Source organism: Myotis myotis, unplaced genomic scaffold (genome assembly GCF_014108235.1).
Source record: "Myotis myotis isolate mMyoMyo1 unplaced genomic scaffold, mMyoMyo1.p scaffold_m19_p_6, whole genome shotgun sequence".
Classification (NCBI taxonomy): domain Eukaryota; kingdom Metazoa; phylum Chordata; class Mammalia; order Chiroptera; family Vespertilionidae; genus Myotis; species Myotis myotis.
This window is the reverse complement of record NW_023416368.1, coordinates 55,449,454-55,472,343: the sequence shown is the minus strand read 5'-3', so window position 1 is coordinate 55,472,343 and position 22,890 is coordinate 55,449,454. Positions and strand designations below refer to the sequence as shown.

Below are 22,890 nucleotides of genomic sequence, written 5' to 3'. Positions count from 1 at the left end.
ATGCTAAGTGAAATAAGCCAATCAGAGAAAGATAAGTATCACATGATCTCACTCATTGTGGAATTTAATGAACAAAATAAACTGATGAACAAAATAGATCCAGAGATATAGAACATGGAACAGATGGACAAATTTCAGAGGGAAGGTGGAGTGAGATTAACCAAGGGAGTTTATATGCATATGCATAGCCCATGGACTCAGAAAATAGTACTGTGAAGACCTGGGAGGGGTGGATGTAGGGTGGAGGGGGTCAATGGGAAAAAAAACACAAAGGGGGCATCTGTAATATTTTCAACAATAAAGATAAAATAAAAAGAAAATAAAAATAAATAAATTTTTAATAAATTATGCTTGCAATACATATATTTTGAAAAAAGCTTGGATGAGCCAAAAATAAGGAGAAAGTCAACCATACATATAACAATTAATGCTTTATAACCTTGTTTTTTTTCCAAAATACATTATGAACATTTTTCCTTATTAATATATATTTTTACCATTAAATTGATGGCAACGACATTTTATTTGGGGATATAACCCATCTTTGTTTATTTTGGCCTTTGAACAAGTTTTAATGGAATATGGTGCACTATATTTGTAGTTAAATGTTTATACATATTCCTAATTTCCTTAGGATAAGTTCCTTCCAGTGGACTTTTTGGTATGCTTCACCTCTTTTTTTGCTTTGTCTTTTATTATATACTGTTAAATTTTCCTTCAAAAAATTGCTGGTTTTGGATTTTCATAGATTTTCATTGCTTCTTCTAACTCAAAACCAAAAATACACAAAGAAAAAATAAACCAATTACCAACTAAAATTAGATAATCATGTATGAAAAGGACTTAGTGTAATATGACTGGATTACAGTAAGAGCTGATTATAGTACTTTATTGTAATTATATACATATAATCAGTTATAGCTATAATTAATATCTTTATCAAATTGTTAAAGAATTCATTAAAATCCTTTCATTAAGAATTTATGATAGCTTATAAAATATTTACAACATAAAATATTATACATGTAAAGAAATAAGGGTTTGTGGAAAAGAGAATAAGAAAGATAAAGTTAAGATTTAGGTACCTGGCCATTGTTGCTCAGTGGTTGAGTGTGGACCTATGAACCAGGAAGTCACTGTTCTATTCCTAGTTGGGGCACATGCTCGGGTTGTGGGCTTGATCCCCAGTGTGGGATGTACAGGAGGCAACCAATCAATGATAATCTCTCATCATTAATGTTTCTACCTCTCTCTCCCTCTCCCTTCCTCTCTGAAAACAATAAAAAAGATATTAAAAAATATTTAGGTAGGAACACAAAATTCATAATTTGGTACTTCATTATAATTATATACATATAATTTTGTATATTATGTTATTAATAAGTAAGCCACAAACAGCTATGTGTGTGTTAGCAGTTAATAAAAAAGATATAATTCATAGTCACTTGATTCAGGGTATTTCAATAAAATAAAAGCAAACCAGAAATATGTACTAAGCAGACGCTTATGAAGATGGTACTATAAAATAGCCCTAGCCAGTTTGGCCCATGGATCGAAGGACCCCAGGTTAGATTCCCTGTCAAGGGCATGTACCTTAGTTGCAGGCTCCATTACTGGCCCTGGTTAACCAATTAATGTGTCTCTCTCACATGGATGTTTCTCTCTCTCTCTGTCTCCCCCAGCCCCCGTTTCCACTCTCTCTAAAATTCAATGGAAAATATACTTGTTTGAGAATTTTTTTTTTTTTAAAAAGATGGTACTGTAAAATAAATGTTGTATATTATGTACTCAAAAAATATACTTTCAGAAAATGCAGTAATATACTGTAGCTAACTCTTGAACAATGTTTGGATTAGGTGCACCAATCCCTGAGCAGTTGAAAATCTGTGTCTAAGTTTTGATTCCCCAAAAACTTAACTACTAATAGCCTACAGTAGACCAGAAGCTTTACTGATAACATAAATAATTGCTAACATATATTCTGTATGTTACATGTATTATATACTGTATTCTTATAATAAAGGAAGATAGAGAAAAGAAAATATTAAGAAAATCATAAAGAAGAGAAAATACATTTGTAGTGCTAGTAAAAAATCTGCCTATAAGTGGATCATGCAGTTCTAACCTGCATTGTTAAAGGGTCAGCTGTGCGCCACATGCTAATCATAAGACCAAAGAAAAATTTAGTGAAAGTTGTTTTACAGGGGTTGGAGGACTTGGGGAGTGTGAGTTGTGGTGGAGGTGATGTTGAAACAATGTGGCCCAGTATTCAGTTCTCTGCAGGTTTAGTTTAAATCAGAGGCAGATTTTAGGACATCTTGAGGAGTCAGGGAACACCCTTCAAGACCTTCCCTCTCCATCAGTCAACAGCATTGTTATCATCTGGGAAATGTAGAATCTCAGGGCCCATCCCAAATCTACTGAATTAGTATCTGTTTTTGATCAATATCAGTAATGATTTATAAACATATTAAAGTTAGAGGAACACGGTTTTAGATAAGTGCAGATACTCCATGTTGAGTTTAGAGTCATGTGGTAAGATAGAAATATGTTTTCTTGTGAAAGTTGAGGAGTATAAAATAATAACCAATCAATTATATTAGGAACACGATCCCAAGTAATGAAATAAAGCTACAGTGAATGTTAAAATTGGCCTGGGAAAATATGTCATATATTTTGATAATAAAGCCTCCACCCAAACAGATTAATCTGGACAATTTTAATAAGCTCATATATCCATCCAGGAATATCCTGAGTCTCTAGAAATCACATTTTAGAGTTTGATAAGCACATTAAAGTTTGAGATGCACTGTTTTATCTAATTCCTTATAATAGTCCTTCGAACAAGGAATGACAGTCAAGTTGTCGTTAGGGGCTGGAGCACTCTTATCCCTGTGCATTGATTGGCGGTTCTAAATCCCATTATGATTAAGTCCTGCTGACTTTCTACAAAATCATTGGATCTTTTCTAAAGAAATAAAAATGAGAAATGAAATTGCTGAGTGCCAATCAATTAAACATCTAACATAAATTCCAATGTTGTTTTGTTCACTGTATTCTGATTTTTTTTTTTGGGGGGGGATTAAAAATCTGCCTATATCATCAATTTCACCTTCTAAATAAAATTATAGGTTGAGACTGAATCCCAGCTATCCCCTACCTGTGAAATCAAGGCAAAGATATTAAAATTCTCAGCTTCCTTAGAAAAGGTGGTAATTTATTACCTGTTTTTGCAGAGTCTTGATGAAGATAGAAGAAAATGTATATAAAGCACAAACTAGGTTCTAATAATTAGTTATAACAATTAGTTCTGTGTTGCAGTTCTTCATCTACAAACCTGATGATGATAATCAAACTCACTATTTACAATGGATTTACATAGAAAAGAATCCCAAACTAATACACAGAAATGTAAATATATCATTTAGTAATAACTTTAGTACATGGGAGGCTACCTTAAATCCAAAGGGGGAAACCTTTTCAAAATCAAATGAACACCTATGTCTGCTTAAGCATCAGCTTCAACATCAGAATGAACACAAGCATGTTAAAATGCCCCCAAATTTTAAAACAGAAACTCCCCTTCTCAATTTGAACTTTTACAAAAGCTATCTTTAGTGTTGTAAGTATTATAGATGTTTCCATTGATATCCTTCACCTCCCCCCCCCTCCCCCCAGGCCTTCGCCACATTATTGTGTGTGTTTATGGGTTCTGCATATATGCATATACATTCTTTGGTTAATCTCTTCCTATCTCTCCTCCCCTTCCTTCTGAGATTTGTCAGTCTTGTTCCATGCTTCTATGTCTATGGAACTTTTAATTCTAGCTGATTAAAAAAGGTGAGCCACATGTATTTCTAGATTCATACACTTTAAAACATCATGCTTCCAGCAACTGTACCATATTATTTTTTAAATTTCTATTTTTATATATTGATTACACAAGACAGTACATTATACATATACACATCTATCAATATACCTATATCTTAAAGAATAATAATGAAACAAATACTTACAAAGCTTAAGAAGTGGAATTCTATTGTGTCTTTTCCTGGGGAAACCAATCTTCCTAATTTGGTTTCTTTGCTTTTCTCTAATTTTAGGACACATATCCTTAATTAGTATTTTGTTTACTCTTGTATGTTTTTAACTTTATGTATATGGAATCATAATGTCTTTTTTCTATTTGCCTCAACAATGTATTTTCAAGATCCGTCAGTGTTGGTAAATATCTATGTGGGCCTCCTGTGGTTCGCTCATTTTCATTGATGCACAACGTCCCATTGAATGATTACACCTTTGAGGTGCTGACTGTTTAGTTATTTCTTTTGACTCCTTCACTGCACATTTTCTCATGTTTAATGATCTTTCTGATTGTGATCTCACTTTTCTTGATATTTTATTGTGAATTTGTCTTCTAAAAATGATTGATAGTTGCTTTTACCAGATACTCTATGGCACTACTAACGTGGAACCACTTGATTTTAAATTCTGCCTTTCTTTTGGAGAGAAGGTTGTGGATCTTTGCAGGTGGTATGAATTGAGGCCCCCAAATCCATGTGAATGAGGTCTTTTCACCATAAATTACTGGTGGTGGTGGGATTCTTTATTCCTTCTCCACCCAAAGCCAAGGTCACGGTAGATATGGTTTCATGGTGTCTCTTTCTCATGCTCCTCATTTCTTTTTTTTCTCTTTCCGGGAAAAATTTAAAATTCTGGTTTATACTCTAAGAATACTGTACTTCCAGTAACTACATTTTATGGGAGTACTCTCAGCTCTGACATTCCATATTCTGGGTTCCAGTGTTTGTCTTCGAACTTTAGGATAAGTAATTCATTAAAAGTCAGGCCCTTCTAGGTTGTCAGGAATTACCATGAAATCCCCAAGGCAAAGTCAGCATCTAAAACTCATACAATACTCAATTCAAAACTTCTTGTTTTTGCCCTGAAATGATTGCTATGACTTTCCCATCAGCTCAACCATGCATTTAAGATACCCTTTCCTTTTGTTTTTAGCATTTATTATGGGATTATGCAGTGATTTGTTACTATGGACATATTTCTGGAAACGGCAGCCTTCTTATATAATTTACAAATAGGTTTGAAACCTCTGAGGGACTTACATTGGGATGTAAACTTCCCTATCCAGCTCCTTTCTACTCATCAGTCTTTGTATTGTTCCCTATGGTATGCTTAAATCCCTAATATAAAAGAGTAAAATTCTTACAATTTTGATTTCCCTTGGAGGTTAAAGAAACTTTGTGTAGTACTGGTAAATGAACAACCTATGCTTTGTTGGGTCACCTTCTTCAGTCTCCCCTAATCTGAAGGTTGAATGGCTTGTTGAGGCCACGGTCATTACAGGGTGACCAACATTAGCTTTGGGATCCCTCCATATCTCTTAGGAAATGTAAAGGAAATATCACATAGAGAACACTTCCAAAATGAAGGCTTCTCCAGCTCCATGAGGAGATTCTTGGAAACTGTAGGTTTCCTGAGTCTACTAAAACTCCCTGGAGGTGGTTTTATGTCTTGCATGCAAACTGTCCTGTAGTTTGTGTTTGCTTTTGGAAGTACTATAATTCAATAATGCAAAGATATTGACTTGTGAAGTCCCAGAATGGTGTGTTTGGTGCCTTCTGGTTTTGCATGTATGCCTGTTACTGGCATTTTTCTGTTTCAACCATTTCTTATAGAAGAAATGGTAGCAGTACAAGGGATGCAGATCACTGCTGTTTTACAGAAGGTGCTAGTGGCATGACTGACTTCCGCTGGGGAAACACAATTGTTAATATTCAAGATTGGCTGAAAGAGCATTTCAGTTTATTTCACATGTTTTCAGGTGTAATTTGTAGTTTTATATGTATCTGTTAGTAGTTTTTTCTTCATAGTTACCTATTTTTAAATAAATCTTTCATTTTACCCTTAATGGTATATTTATATATGCTTCCAGTAGGGTCAACAACGCTGTTAAAAACTATGAACATTCTTTGCTGCTTAGAAAACACACTTTATCTAATTTTGGTGGTAAGTTCTGGAAGTGTAATATGCCGATTATATATTACTTTTTTATAACAAACACTAGAGGCCTGGTGCATGAATTTGTGCATCAGTGGGGTCCCTCGGCCTGGTCTGCAGGATTAGGATGGGGCTGAAATTGGCTCTCCGACATCCCCTGAGAGATCCAGGATTGGTAGAGGGCACCGGCCAGGCCTAGAGACCCCACTGTTGCATGATCGGGGCTGGGAGGGACATAGGAGGTTGGCCAGCTGGAAAGGGACCAATGGAGGGCACCAGGGTATGTCCAGCCCGTCTCATTCAGTCCCAATCGGCCGGAACCCAGCAACAAACTAATCTACCGGCCAGAGTGTCTGCCCTCTGGTGGTCAGTGCATGTTATAGTGACTGGTCAACCGGTCGACTGCCCCCTGGTGGTCAGTGCACGTCACAGCGAGTGGTTGAGCGGCCTTAGCACGTCATTAGCATATTATGATTTGATTGGTTGAATGGATGACCTGACGACCAGACACTTAGCATATTAGGCTTTTATTATCTAGGATATCCCCAAATTTCACACTAATAGTAATATAGAAATATACCTAGTATTAAGAATAAAATCAAAGGTTTCCTTGGATATTTCATGTATAGCTAATCAGTGCAATAAGTTACTCATTAGACAATGAAAGAAATTAGCAGAATTATCAAAAGGGACAAAAGAAATTCTATGAGATTTGGAAAGAAGTGTGGAATTGATGAATTAGACAGCTGCTTCTAAAACAAAACTTGAAGTATAACAATATTGTATGGATGATCAGAAGTAAGTTTGAGGCCAGTTAAATTGTGAAATTTGAGAAAAGATGTGGAGGAAAGGAGTCTGAAAATTGATTTTAATGGGTGTTGTTAAAAATTTGATGATTTTGAAATGAGGGTTTAATAAATGACTTACAATCTTCAGCCAGGTATTTAGAATGTGTCACTTCAAATGTATTGTCCTGGGGAGACTGAGATATTGAAGAAATTTAAAGAAGCAGGTGGCAGTTGAAAGGAAAGATTTTTGAGAGAGAATGGAATTAAAACATTAAGGCAGAATGGACTTGAGATTTGACTATATAAGTATATAGAAAGCAAAGAGTGAGAAAAAACAAAACAAACAAAACCACACATCCAGGAATCCTAAATAAATGACTGCTATTGACTTTGCAAAATGGAGAGAAAAAAGTTTCTAAAACCAGGTATGAAGAAACACAATAGAGGTTGTGAAGGCAATAGTTGTAAGAGAGTAACTGGAAAAAAAATCAGAGAATATGTTGGTAAGAAAAATCCTCAAGAATGTTTGTCTGAGTCTGTTTTACTTAGCAGCCTACACTTGACACCCTTCCTCATGGACAGCATAGCATGCTAGTACAATTAGTCTGGCCAAGAAGGAAGCAGTTAAAAAATAAATTGGCAAATGTAAATAGTAGTATCACATAAGGACAGTGTGTTCCAAGCCAAGCACATTGCTGTGTGCAAAAGGATGGAATATATAGGTTACAAATTAATTGTTGTAGCCACTAGTATTTTTGTAGCCATGAGCATGTGTCATGAAACATCTTGAGAGCCATATTTAAAATATAGGTCCTGCTCCATGATTTATCCTCACCTATATGTTGCAAATAAATTTTTAAAAAGCACATTATTCTTTAGGATGATTGTTTACTCAAAAAGATACATGATCAGAGAATTCTAAAAGTAACAAATACTTGAGAGATGATGTAAACTAATTCTCAAGGTTATTGTTGCATTCTAACATAACAATAGAAGAAGAGTTACTCTTTTATCTTAAAAAATAAATGACATGAAATACAAATGAACACAAATAAGTTAGATTGCATCTGAGAGAGCAGTGTTAAGACGGAATGAAGGATTTATGATTTGTTTAAAGTATTTAAAACAATCACTCAGTGTCTCAATACAGAGTATGTTTGCAACACAAACACAATCTTTCACTTTTCATCTTTGCATCAATCCTTTAGATACATATCCTAGGTTTTTACATAAGAGACTTACTTCTTTGGCTCCAATTGTCAAATAGTGATTAAAAATATATTTGAAAATTAAAAAGCAAAACTAAGCATTTTTTCTTGAGGCATATGAGCACACCATATATCAATAGGCAAGACATATTCTGTTACTGACTTCTTATAGATTCTGAGGGAGAAGACAGCACCAACAATCCAAAATCCATTAACTCTTTACTAATTTATCAAGATAACCTAAAATTCCTCTCATTGGAGACCATGTTTTCAAAAGCTGTTCCTTGCAAAATAGTTGTCATGACAGATTACAAAGTGGATATGCAGTCCATCAATGCCTCTAGGTATCAGTTTAACCCCCGGATCACCCCAAGCACCAGAGACACAACGGCCCTGCTATTCCGAGGTCTCAGAGACCTGAAGTGGGTCTGCTTTTGGCTGATGTTGAAGGGTTGTATATAAAAAAAAATCCACACTAAACACTCTGGTGTGATTGTTGAAGAGGTGCTCTTGAGGCTGACCATTACCTATACTGTAGATCCTCGGGTTAGGTTGGAAATCTGTTCCTACAGCGCAACGTAACGTGATTTTTGCCGTAAGGCGGAACCCACCTACATAAGCACCTAGTCACTCACGTGGAGCACGCACACAGTAGTGAAGTGAAACAGTAAAAAAAAAATTAAAAGAAAGATAACAATCCCTGCCCTTTACTTGTGGTAAATAAATAATAAAGAACACAAAGCACATATGTACATATGTCAAAATGACGCAACTTTTTTTTTTTATATAAATAAATGGGAGATGGTGACGTAACCACGAAAGGATGTACATCGAGTTCGATGTAACCCGAGGACTGCCTATACCAGGCTTCTTTTGAAAAACTCAGGTTTGCTTCTGTTATCGACATTGTAAATGTTAGAACTAGTATGTCTTCTTCGTTGCCTTGTGTATCACTTTGTCAGGCCGGCCATAACGAAATACCGCAGTCTGTGTGGAATATACAACAAAAATTAATGTCCTCATAGCTTTGGAGGCTGGAATTCCAAGATCAGATGCTGGCAAAGTTGGTTTCTCCTGAGGCCTCTCCCCTTGGCTTAGATGGGTAGCTGCTGCTTTCTGTGTCCTCACGTGGTCTTTTCTCTGAGCCTATGTGCCCCTGGCATCTCTTGTTCTTTTTACAAGGCCACCAGTCTTATTAGATAGGGCCTCACCCTTATGACTTCATTTAACCTTAATTTCCCCCTGAAAGACTGTGTGTCTAAACATAGCCATGACATTGACTAGGGCTTCAACAGATGAATTTGGGGGAAACACAATTCAGTTTGTAATAGTTTGACAGCTAGGACGTTGAGAGCCAAATCTGTGTGACGCGTCAAGAAATATCAGAAAATATTTCACATTATTGTTTTATACATGTTATCCCCTTAACTTGATTTTGTTGTTTTCTTTTTCACATGTACTGTATGCTTTGAGAGCTTGTTTGGAGGTTCTAGCAGGGGAGCACAGCTACTTGTATAACCTTTACTGAAGACTGGTCCTATTCTCATGGGGAGAAGGTCATCCTCTTGGACCAAGTGCACAGCTTCCAGAGGGCGCACATAGATTGGTGAGGGAGAGGGGGACATGGCCTAGCTGGCCAGATTGCCTGGATCAACCCTGTTGATCAATGGCATGACAGATGTTGCAGCCAGAACAACCTTAAATCCTACTGTATATTTTGTAAGCTATCTTAAATCTTTTTTTTTATAAGACAGAAGACAAGTAAGTAAGTAAGTGAATAAATAAATAAATAAATTCTCTTCTGAATTCGATTTGTATGGATATTGCTCACTGAAATGATCAATAGGAACTGTTTCCTTGGATGTCAAAAGATGCTGGAGGCAGCTCAGCAATCATAGTCCTCTGTGTATAATTATAAATTCTTATTGTTTAGGCGTATAAGAGATACTATAACAGAATGGTTTCTTCTCCCTTTGATAATATAACAGAATGTCAATAAAATTAAAATTTGCCGACTATGATATTGTTTTCCTACTTATGTTAATTCATCTTGCTCCTATTCTAGAAATCCTTTTTGAAAAAAGAACCCATCATTTTAAAGCCAGAACCACCGCCACCACCCAGGTACATCTTTTATTTTCATAGCAGACAAGTATTAATGTGCTTGCTTTGGGTTTTATCTTAAGTCTCCCAGTTTAAAGAAATATGCATTTTTAGTATTTTTTTTCCAATGTTCCCATTCCATTTAACTAAGACAAGGGGAAAAAAAACTTTTTTTTTTCAAGTGTATTAATCATCATTCAATAGGTCAGGCTGAAGGTTACTATATGGTAGGTAGGAAAAGCAGTGTGAACAGTACTGCATGATGTTTTGTTTATTAGAAACTGTGTACTACAATTCACTGTGGTAGAGCATCTTTCAATGGCTATGAGGGATTCTTAAGATTGCTTTGGCACTTTATGTGGGAAATTTGTCAACTAACTTTTGTGAAAAATTACTGATTTTGAAAGACAGATTAGAAAGTGAGATGAAGAGAAGGGATAGTAGAAAGTTAACAGTGAAGTTGCTAAAAAGGACACATTTTGTGTTCCCTGGTAATATAAGTCATTAATTCATTAAATAAGATTTTAGTACTGATGAAGTGCAAAGCCATATAGGCCATATAGATGAAAATAGAAAAAGAGTAAAACTTGGAGACTGAAGTTTGTCAAAAAACAACCTGTTTGGAGTTCTATCTCCTCAGTAAGTACAGGTTTATTTAAATATTAGAGGCCTGACTCACGAAATTTGTGCAAACAGCTCAGCCCTTGCAGCCCAGGCTGCCTTGGCCCTTGAAGCCCCAGCTTCGTCCAGAAGGTCATCTGGACAGTCATTCTGCCATTTGATCTAATTAGCATATTAGCTCTTTTTATATAGGATTATATAGGATGTTATTTAGGCTACTTTTTCTTACCTGACATCTTTTTTTTTTTATGCCCCCTCTCAATTACTCAAAATGTGTGGCTATATAAGGTCCATACCAGTCCCTTGTCCACAATTCTAAAATCCAGAAAGCTGCAAAAACTAAAACTGATGCCAATGAAGGTTGTGCCAAAACTCTAGTGTCAAAATCATCATAATTATGATTACTCATAGTTTTTACTTTTCTCATTTCATTTGAGTATTCATGTTTGGCCTACATATTAATATTAATTATATTAGCCTATTATAACATTAACTTAGTGTTAATGTGTTTGAATGGAGAACGCTGCCCCACACCCTGCTTGAATGTTATGTAATATATGGTATATATGCTATATTAATTTCCTAATATTTGAAAAAAGATAATTTCCAAAATCTATTCAGCTCTAAGGTTCAAGTACTGTGGAACTGCACTCTATGGTGAATCTAGGCTGAAGATGATGATGAAGTAGTACAACATGATTATTTAAATATCCTGTATTTAAATGTTCAATTTTAGTGATCAGGACTTAATAAACATGTCAGCCTATCCATGGAAATCTTAGAAGACCAAGGAGTGGAAACTATATCCCAGGACTAAGGGATTCACATTACTACTAAGGACAAAAAAGACAACAACTGGATTCACTCCAACAAAAGCATAAAACTAAGTTTCAACAAGTCTAAGATGATAAACCAGTAATTTAGCCACCACCTAGAATAAAAGGAAAAAGCCAACATTCTTTCATGGTCAATAACAGAATGCAGAGTCTCTATAATGTACCATGTTAAATACACAATAATGCTAGCCATGTCAAGAAATAGGAAAATCTAACATCAAAAAAGATATCCTGCCTGACCGGTATTGCTCAGTGGGTGAGCATGGATCTATAAAACAGGAGGTCATGCCCTAGCTGGTTTGGCTCAGTGGACAGAGCATGGGCCTGTGTACGGAAGGGTACCAGGTTCAATTCTGGTCAAGGGCACATGCCAGACTTACAAGCTCAATCCCCAGTAGGGGGCGTGCAGGAAGCAACTGAGTAATGATTCTCTCTCATCATTGATGTTTCTGTCTCTTCCTCTCCCTTCCCCTCTGAAATCAATACAAAAATATATTTTAAAAAAATACCCTAGTTACTGGAATTAGCAGACAAGTTCTTTAAAGCAGCTATTATACATGTTCAAGAACTTTTTTTTTTTTTTTTAAAAAGATGTTCGTAATAGCTGAGTATCCCATTCCAGAAATAGAACCTATTTTAAAAAGTCAAATGAAAGTTCTAGAACTGAGAACTGTAGTCTCTGATAATGAAAATTTCATTGGCTGGGTAGATCAACATGTAGAGAAGACAATAGAAAAAATAATTAAATAGATCAATAGGACCAAACAGAAGAAAAGAAAGCCGTAATTAAGAAAATAATGAACAGAGCCTGATTGACCTGTATTTTAATATCAAGTGGTCTACCATGTGAATTGGCATCTTAGAAGGAGAAAAATAGAATGAGGCAGAAAAAGTAGTTGAAGAAATAGTGGCTGAATTTTCTCCAAATTTAATGAAAAACATCTTTACATACCCAAGAAGATCATCACATTCTAAACAAGGTAAGTCCAAAAGCAAAGCAAAACAAAACAAAAAAACCATAGTTAAGTATACCACAGTCAAACAGATGAAAATTGAAGTCAAAGAAAAAAAGTTGGGAATAACTAGAGGGGAAAAATATACATTGTACAGAGGGTTACATATCTAGGGATGATGGATGTCTTCCCATCAGAAATGATGGAAAAAACCAGGAGGCAATGAAATTGTGTTTTAAAGGACTGAAAGAAAAAAAAAGTGATAATTCTTTATCTAAGGAACTATCTTATAGCATTAAGGTTGAAAAGACACATTTTCAGCTAAATTAAAGAAATGAGAATTTATTGACAGCTAATCTTTACTTAACAAGGTAAAAGGAAGCTCTTCATGCTAAAAAGAAATGCCATCTATGGAAAGTTTACTCTATGGAAGAAATAACATTTAAAATAAGAAAAATATATGTTAATCAATATAAAAGAATATACTTTAAAATTTCTTTAAAATTGACAATTTAAGGCAAATTTATAACATTTTTATGGTGCCTTTAAGTTAGAGAGATGCAAATACATATGACAATAATATCAAAAGAAGTGGAGTTATATTCTTGCAAGTTTATTTTTATGTGTGGCGGTATTAATTTTAAACAGTGTATGATAAGTTAAGAATGCATATTGTTATTCCTAGATCAATCACTAATATAAAAAGATAATAGGAACTATTTGGCTAACCCAAAGAGGACAGGAAAAGAGGATCATATGGAGCGAATAAAAAAACAAAAATGAAAATGGTAGACTAAACTGAACTGCATCAACATTCATATTAAATATATAGAATATGCTTTAGTAATAGAGCTTTGACCTAAATAAAGCAAAAAGTGACACAACTAAATAAAATGGAAAGCTCCATAATTGTTGCTGAAAATTTTTTCCATGCCTCTTTTAGTACTTAATAGGAAAATTATTAAAAAGAATAAATAACGATACAGCCGATTTGAACAAATCATCAACTAATTTGACCAAATTGGTGTTTATAGGAGACTATATCCAACAACTGTAGAATATGTTTTTTAAGTTTTCCTGTGAAATTCATTATAAAGAACCAAAATGAATGAAATACAAATGGAGAAGCAATAAAACAAATTAACAAAGCCAAAAGCTAATTATTTGAAAAGATTAATAAAATTTTCAAGCACCTAACAAAAACCAAATAAGAAAAAAGGGATAAAACACAAATTACCAATGTTGAAAATGAAAGAGGTGCCATCACTCTATATCAGGGGTGGGCAAACTTTTTGACTCGAGGGCCACAATGGGTTCTTAAACTGGACTCAGAAGAAGGAGCTGCGGCCGTGTTTCCCGACGTTGCCATGTTAACACTGCTGCTGGTGAAGGAGCAGAGGGGAGAGCAAGAGAACCCTCCACTCTTTCGGCTCCACGGGCTGGATAGAACAGCCAAACGGGCCGGATCCAGCCCGCAGGCCGTAGATTGCCCATGGCTGCTCTATATGAATAACTTTAAGCCAACTATATTCAACAGCTAAGATGAAGTGGACAAAGTCTTTGGAAAACAGACAACATACCAAAATTAATACAGAAAAATTTAAATAACCCATGTCTATTAAAGAAGTTGAATTTGTTTTGAAAAGCCTTCCCACAAAAAGACTTGCTTTAAAGAAAAAAAAATAGTAACTGTCACATGTACGTAATTTTCCAAAGTATTTGATTATATTAATAGCTCCTTATATTCTTACTAGAGGCTCGGTGCACAAAAATTTGTGCACTCAGGGGGCATCCCTCAGCCCAGCCTGCCCCTTCTAACGGTCTGGGAGCCCTCACAGGATGTCCTTGTGGGGAGCGGGCCTAAGCCGCAGTCTGGCCTCCCTCTGTGCAAGGCACCTGGCCGATCAGGTATATAGATACTTTCTGAAGGCAGCACACTCCTTCCTTATTTCTTTCCTCTGTGGTTGGAGAATAGGGGACTAAAAGGTGGAGACAGAACTGTGGCCGGGCCTGGGGCTCTTGTAGGCAGCAGAAAGAAGGAGAGGGCTGGGGAAAGTCTAGACACAGTTTTCTTCAATTGTCCTCCCTTCCTCCAGGCCCCTCACTCTGTTCTTTCCTTGTTGTGGTGGACGCTTGGGCCTCGGACTGACAGGAGCCCAGCGATGATGGAGTTCAGCCCCCTCACTTCTCAGCTGAACATACAACCACCTCACATTCCAAGTGGAGCTGTTTTCAAGTGGCTAAAGTGCTGGCAATTCATGCCTCCCGGCCTTTCCCCTCTCGGGTTTCCTCCTTGGGTCAGTTGCAAACTTCACTGAGACACCGAAGCAACTCTGCCCTGGTAGTTCTGCACCGGCCCCTGCCCGGGCCCGGCTGGGCACTCTTCCTTGAGGTCTCTGGGTCCACAGGCTGAGCTCAGGGAGGTCACCCAGAGCCCGTTCCCCCAGACAGGTGGGGCAGGGGGGCTAGCTTGAAGAGCTGGAGGAAGATGGCAGAGTAAGAGTTGGTATGAACCAGCGCCTGCTTAGCCAGACTTCCTAAGCTCCCCACCAGGCCCAGGCTGGGCCCCTTCCCCACACCAGGAGGATCCCAGCTGAGGTCCCCTCCCTGCACCCAGTGCTCTCCTCCCTGTTCTACCACTGGGGGAAGGGTGCAGCTCACCTGCTCTGGACCCTGCCAACCTGGCAGGCTGAGACACAGGGGGTGCAGCCTAGGGTGCTGGTGGCTGTGAGCCTTCTCCCGTTCCCTGAAGCATGGGGCGGGGTTGCAGCAGCTCACAGCTGCCCCTGGGCACCATGCATGGAGACATCGCTCTCCACTGAGCCACCGTCCGCCCAGGACCTGTGGGGGTTGGGGTGGCCTCAGGCTCCCACTGGCCCCACTGAAGCCAGACTTGGCTTGGCCGGCCACCCCCGCCACCTGGGGCTGCGCATGCCCCATGGGCCTCATCACCTTCATGAATCACCATGGTCCAGCCATCCCATCCCAGGAAGTGGCCATCCCAATCGCCATGGCTCACTCCCCGGTGCAGTTGGGCCTGCCCAGCAAGCATGTAGGCAGGAGCTGGGCCTCTGAGGGGAAGGAGGAGGGATTCGCGGGCCAGGGCAGAAGTGGGGAACTTGGCAGTATAAACACAGCCCCCCCACTACATCATGCCGGCCCCTTGGGCTGCATTCCTGAACCCCTGGGTGCCCGTGCCCAGCACTGTGCTCTGGAGCCTGGGGTAGAGTGAGGGACCTGGAGCTGCGGCCTGAAGGCAGCCCTCGCTGGCTTGGAATCTCAGTGGTCGATCAGGGAGGGATGTGGGGTGCCAAATTCCTCCTCTTTCTTTCTCTCTCTCAAAGGCCCCGTGTCTCCGGCGGACAGGTGGGGGCTCTGGTGAGGCGATCGGCATAGCTTGCCTTTTCCTGAGCCCCCGCCCACCCCTGGGTCACACACAGGAGTGGGCCCCATGGCCTGGGCAAGTGGGCAGGGCTCAGGCGAAGGCAAGTGATGCTGATCGCCTCACTGGAGCCCCTGCCCCCAGGTTTCACATGGGGGCCTGGATGGCAGCTCGCGCTGTCCCGCCCTGCCTACAGTATGCAAATTAGCCGCCATCTTTGTTGGCAGTTAATTTGCATATCACTCTGATCAGCCAATGGGAGGTGTAGCGAAGGTATGGTCAATTACCATGTTTGTCTATTATTAGATAGGAAGGCTGTAAGTCTTTTCTGTAAATATTCTTTTCTTGATTAATTTGATTAGGAAGTGTTTTTTCCTTGTAGGTGTTACTAAGGTAAAATTCAGTGCTGTTCTTTTAATGATAAAAATTATGTAGTTTGAAAAATGAGTGTTTATTATAGTTATTTTCCTAGAGCCAGCCATCTAGTCTGAATGCTGAACATTTTTGTGTAGAGTCTACCATCTGTTGCAGGCATAAAGAGTTGTGGCAAAGTTTGCAGGGATATCTAGCTAATTTTTGCAGGGAGATCTTAAATATTTTTATGGCTGAAAGGAAGTTTAGACATCACTTGATACAATATTTTTAAATTCCCCTTGGCAAAATAGAGATTTGAAAGATTAGTGACTTCTTCAAAATAATAAAGGTAAAAAAAACAACTTTACTAGAATCCAGTCCTCAATTCACTGAGTTCTTACTCAGCCATGCTGCTTTTTTTAAAAAAAATATATTTATTGATTTTTTACAGAGAGGAAGGGAGAGGGATAGAGAGATAGAAACATCTATGAGAGAGAAACATTGATCAGCTGCCTCCTGCACACCTCCCTCTGGGGATGTGCCTGCAACCAAGGTACATGCCCTTGACTGGAATTGAACCCGGGACCTTTCAGTCCGCAGGCTGACACACTATCCACTGAACCAAGCCGGTTAGGGCAGCCATGCTGCTTTTATTCTGTTTATATCTTAAATTTTAAGAGCCTTTCTGATGATTACTTAAGAGAAGTAGACTGAAATTTACTTAATGAATTGTTATATCTTAGAGAGTGGCTCAAATAATTAAGAGTGCTACTAGAATAGAATCCTGGAGAGAGATTAAAAAAAGGTAAAGCAGTGTGAAAATAAAGCAAGTTGTAATAAATAATATAAAACTATATGTGTCAAAGACAGACCCATTTAACTGAAAAATATTTAAGTGAAACAATATTAAGATTTTTCTTGTTTACTTGAAATCCTTTAACATTTCTATCATAGAAATTCCATATTTTAGAATCCGAATGTTAGGACTCTTTAAAGTTTGGCCTGAAGGATTTTTTTTTTGTTAGGGATAAATTTCTTATATACAGGGTGTCCCAAAAAACGTACACACAGTTTGATAGCTGATTTTATTACATTCTGAACATGAAATCTATTTTAATAAACACTCCTTTATAATTATTCAAAGTGTGTGTAAATTTTTGGGTGACCTGTGTATTTTTAGCTAGAGGTTTCCTTAGAGTCTGCATGAGGCAGAGTATATTAAAATCTTCCATCGGTTGTCCTTCAACTTAAATAAGGTACTGGCCAATTTCTAAAGTACTTTTGTACTTTTGCATTTTAAGGGAAAAAAATGTGTCTCACATAGATTACCATTGCCAGGCTACAGTAACACAAGAGAGTTTTTATTTTTTCCCCCAATGTTCTTAGTTATAGAAAAAAAAAAGATGATGGAATTCATTTACACATACCCACAAACTTGGCTGGAATGCTCCACAGTTGGCAAATAGGACTGGTTTATGCACCCACTCAGCAGTATTATTTAAGGAAGCAGCCACTGGCTGTTAAGAGGTGGGGATGCTAGGTTGAGCCAACTACAAAATGCTGCTGTTGTACTTGATTTGTAATTACGGCAAATTTGAGCACCCAGTCCTACTGTTTATAGGGAATGGAACCTGTTACATTATATGGATCAATAGTGGTGGGTAAGACAGTCATGATTATTTCTGACCTAATCTTTAATGATCACAAGCCTAAGAGGCAAGTTCCCACATTTCTTTTTTTTTCCCTTCTTCTTCTTTTTGGTTCATCTTCCTGTTTGTTTGTTTGTTTTTTAACTGTAAAGATCTCAAAATTTAGAAGAAAAGCTGATATAGTAGTGCATAGGTACATTTGCTTGCACAAATGTGAGTACAGATGTGCATAAGACTTTCCATTAGCAGCATTATTAAAGAGTTAAAATTTTCAAATCTTTAGATTTTTTTCTGCCTTCTAGCACAATTATGATGAATTTACTAGGTTATAAATTCCACACAGTGCCTACTTGATTTTATTTTTTGGGCTCTAATATGTATATTTGTGTGTTTTTATTAGAGAGATAATCTTATTGCCTGAATTTCTAATTCTGCTGTAAACATTTCATGCACACCTTTGCCCAACTTTTATAGAATATAATTTTCATAGATGTGCATTTATACAACATTATTTAATTTCTGAATGAAGGTTTCTGCATCCTCAATATTTCAATTTAAATGATAATGTTTGAAATTATAAGAACTCCATAACTTTCAGAAGATTGTTAGAAAGCCATAAGACTAAAATATGGTTGAGAAAACCTAAAACCTTTTGTAGGAAAAGGAAGGTGATGTTACACATCTCAAAGAAAGCCAAGCAATCTCAGTTCAATTACAATAGTCAATGGAACATTTTTCTGAGTTTTATGCATTTTAAAATAAAATACCTAATGTAAAATTTCTAAACCAGAAAGAATTAAAACCAAACAATATAACTCTTAAATTTTAGTTTTTTAAATGTAATGTGTAAATAAATTATACATGTTTATGTTTTTACCTTGATAAAGGTAAAGATTGAATGATATTTTGCAGTAAAGTGGGATATTGTCTTTTCCCAGCATCATCTCATTAACTTCTTTTTTTGAGTTAAATTTTTATTTCAAATTATTATAGGTGTTCCTCTTTTTTCCCCCAATAGCTCCCCTCCACCCGGTTCCCACCCCATCCTCTGCCTTTACCCCCCCCCCCCATGTCCTCATCCATAGGTGTACGATTTTTTTCCAGTTTCTTCCTGCACCCCCCACACCCCTTTCCCCCGAGAATTGTCAGTCCACTCCCTTTCTATGCCCCTGATTCTATTATATTCACCAGTTTATTCTGTTCATCAGATTATTTATTCACTTGATTTTTAGATACATTTGTTGATACATATGTATTTGTTGTTCATAATTTTTATTTTTACCTTTTTCTTTTTCTTCCTCTTCTTAAAGGATACCTTTCAGCATTTCATATAATACTGGTTTGGTGGTGTTGAACTCCTTTAGCTTTTTCTTATCTGTGAAGCTCTTTATCTGACCTTAAATTCTGAATGATAGCTTTGCTGGATAAAGTAATCTTGGTTGTAGGTTCTTGCTATTCATCACTTTGAATATTTCTTGCCACTCCCTTCTGGCCTGCATAGTTTCTATTGAGAAATCAGCTGACAGTAGTATGGGTACTCCCTTGTAGGTAACTGACTGTTTTTCTCTTGCTGCTTTTAAGAGTCTCTCTTTGTCTTTTGCTCTTGGCATTTTAATTATGATGTGTCTTGGTGTGGTCCTCTTTGGATTCCTTTTGTTGGGGGTTCTCTGTGCTTCCTGGACTTGTAAGTCTCTTTCTTTCACCAGGTAGGGGCAGTTTTCTGTCATTACTTCTTCAAATAGGTTTTCAATATCTTGTTCTCTCTCTTCTTCTGGCACCCCTATAATTTGGATGTTGGTTTGCTTGAAGCTGTCCCAGAGGCTCCTTACACTATCTTCATATTTTTGGATTCTTTTTTCTTTTTGTTTTTCCGGTTGGTTGTTTTTGCCTCTTCGTATTTCAATTCTTTGACTTGATTCTTGGGATCCTCTAGTCTGCTGTTGAATCTCTGTATAATATTCTTTATTTCAGTCAGTGTACGCTTAATTTCTAGTTGGTCCTTTTTCATATCCTTGAGGGTCTCACTAAATTTATCGGCGATTTCTAGAAGATTCTTGAGTAACCTTATAACCATGGTTTTGAACTCTATATCCAGTAGTTTGCTTTCCTCCATTTCTTTCATTTGTGATCTTTTTTTTGTCTCCTCATTTTGGCTGCTTCCCTGTGTTGATAGAGTGACTTTCTGTGCTAGGTGTCCTATAGGGCTCAGTGGCTCAGCCTGCCCAATTACCTGAGGTGGACACTCTTGGTGCACCCCTTTTTGGGTTGTGTGCACAGTCTTGTTGTAGTTAAGCCTTCATTGTAGTTGGTATCACTAGGAGGAATTGACCTACAGGCCAACTGGCTGTGAGAATCAGCTGTGTCTACGGTGGGAGAACTTTTGTGCTGGAGACACCCTTCTGGGGCAAGACTTGCTTCAGTGGGGCTTTGGTGCTCACTGAGTGTGCCCCCTGAGTGTGTCCCTTATGGATCTGAGGAGTTGGATGATCCCACTCTGACAACTGGGTACTTCGATCTCTAAGGAGGTGCTAATTTAGCCTCTGCCTGAGGCTACCCAGCAGGAGCTATGGAGAGATCTGCAGATTCCTCCTCTTTGTTTGGGGTTTGGAGGTACCCAGATGAGGTCCAGCTGTGAAAAAATGCAAGCTGCTGTGGGGCCTTGGGCCTTCTTTTGGAAGTTCTGGGTCTCTCTGACCCAGCTGCAGTTTGTTAGGTAATTTTAGATTGCAAGGGGCCAGGTCATTCATATGCAAAAGCCTCTGCACACAGCTTGGATGGGGCGGCTTCTTGGGGAATCAACAGGGTGGAGCAAACAGCTTTGGCTGATCCTCAGCCCTGCCCTAAGAGGCCCCAGGTCTCAGTGTCCCAAGGTAATGGCTGCCAGCACCTCTGAGAGAAAGCCGCCCTTGAGTTCCGCCCAATGCCAGACAGTCCCGTTTCTTCCCATATGAGTCTGGGTCCCCAGAGACTTCCCGGAACTTGAGTTCAGAGCAGTCGGGAGCTTGTGTCTCCCTCCCGATTGAAAAAGACAACCGCATCCTCAGTTGCCAGCCCTTGCCGTGTGCGCCTCCGTACCTCTGCACTTTACTTCTGCACCTCCTCTGAGTCTCAGTGTGCTTTTCTCTTTCCTTCTAGTTGTAGAATTTCCACTCAGCCAGCCTTCCTGTGGTTCTGGATGATGTCCATTTTGTCTTTTAGTTGTATTTTTGAAGTGGTTGTGCGAGGCAACAATTTCCGGTATTTATGCTGCCATCTTGGTTTCTATCATTAACTTCTTTATGTCTAACCCATTTGTTCTCTTACTCTGATTTGGTATATTTAATATAAAGAATCCAAAGCAGTTTATATTATCAGGTAAAGGGAAGTAATGCATTAGTGCAACAGAGTTCACAATATCTAAATGAAAATTGTGAGCTGGGAGCTGTATTCACTGTGATCCACTATACTATTATGATGACATTGCACTTTTACTTCCTGTTAGAAATATTATTGCTTTTGGGTGTGTTTTTTGTTGTGTTTTGTTTTTGAGAAGGAGAGGAAGGGAAAGGGAGAAAGAGATAGAAACATCAATGATGAGAGAGGATCATTGATCAGCTGCCTCCTGCAGACTCCCTACTGGGGATCAAGCCTGCAACCCGGGCATGTGCCCTGACCAGGAATCAAATTATGATCTCCTGATTCAAAGGTCAATGCTTAACCACTGAGCAACACTGGCCAGGCTAGAAAGAGATCCTTTTATATATAAATATCTTCCTGAGGTTTCCTTGAATTTGTTTGGTACCTCTAACTACATTGAAAATCTCTTTTTTCTTTCAGAGAATCTATTTCATTCTTTTAATAAAACATTTATTCTTTTTAGATGTGTTTCTGCAGTTGCTGTTAATTCCTTTGCAGATCAATATGACTTTAGTGATACATTTTTCTTCTGTTAAATTTCTAGAGCACATAATTTTTTTAAATGACCAACTGATTTCCAAGTATAGAATAGAACAATTGATGGATCTTGGCTTCATAGAGGAAAAACATTCTATTGTTGATTCATGATATTAAATTTGTGGAGGTAATAAATTCAGAGACTGGTCATCAGCCTTTAACCTTTTAAATATCTAGTTTGTTTCAATTCTGGGTGATAAAGATATTGTCATTTAAATATACCATCTATGAAGTTAATTGTAGCCTTTTGGAACCCATAAGTTCTTTCTTTTTTTTTTTTTTTAATTCTTTAGGATGCCAAGACTCTAAATATTCATGTACTAGTGAACATGTAGGTGAATAATAATGATTTACTTTCTCTTTTCTATTTTGTAGTATCTGTGAACTAAAAAAAATAGTAGTAACAGCATATCACTAATATATTAATGGAAGGCAAAATGGCACTATCAATTCTAAATTTTCTCTTATTTTATATAATGGAATAGAGTACATTTACTGCTCTGAAGACTGCCCACATCTCCTGCTTTCCTAATACGTAGACTTTAACCTGCATACGGTTGTTGACCATCGCTCTGCGTGTGCCTGCTTGATGATCTCCCTGGTTCCTGGAAATGACAGTTCCTAATCACATATGTGATTCTAAAAGCAATTTCTGAGCATAATAGCAGAAATTGCTTTTAGAATCGCCTGAATTGTTGTGGGAATTTATTTCATTATCTGAAGCTCTGTTCTAAGGACAAGGAATCTCTGAACAGGCACCGATCTTCATTGTCTGCCTGTCTGAGCAAAAATGAGAGAAATGTTGGGGGTGGGGAGAGCACACTGTCTATGACTAACTAAAACTTGGGTAGGGAGCAGAGGGTGCCGCAAGAAGTACTAGGTAGAGCACTTCAGGCGGTAAACTGTTTAAGACAAAATACTCTTAGATGCTTTAAATAGCATATCAGCCTCTACCCTTTCATAAGCTCTAGCTAAAGAGATTGCTGAGGAACTGGGAGTAGTCAAAACGAGGCCAGTTTTCTGGGGGCAGCGGCAGGCTAGC

General features: G+C 37.9%; 1 protein-coding gene across 1 annotated transcript in view; it reads left to right on the top strand.

Moving 5' to 3' along the window:
- The window catches only part of LOC118658456 (IQ domain-containing protein M-like), a 250,941-nt gene that overhangs the window by 65,593 nt on the left and 162,458 nt on the right, over positions 1–22,890 (top strand). Inside the window, exon 5 of the mRNA XM_036314006.1 lies at positions 10,083–10,141. Within this exon, the coding sequence (XP_036169899.1) occupies positions 10,083–10,141 (59 nt within the window). The remainder of the gene's footprint in view (positions 1–10,082; positions 10,142–22,890) is intronic.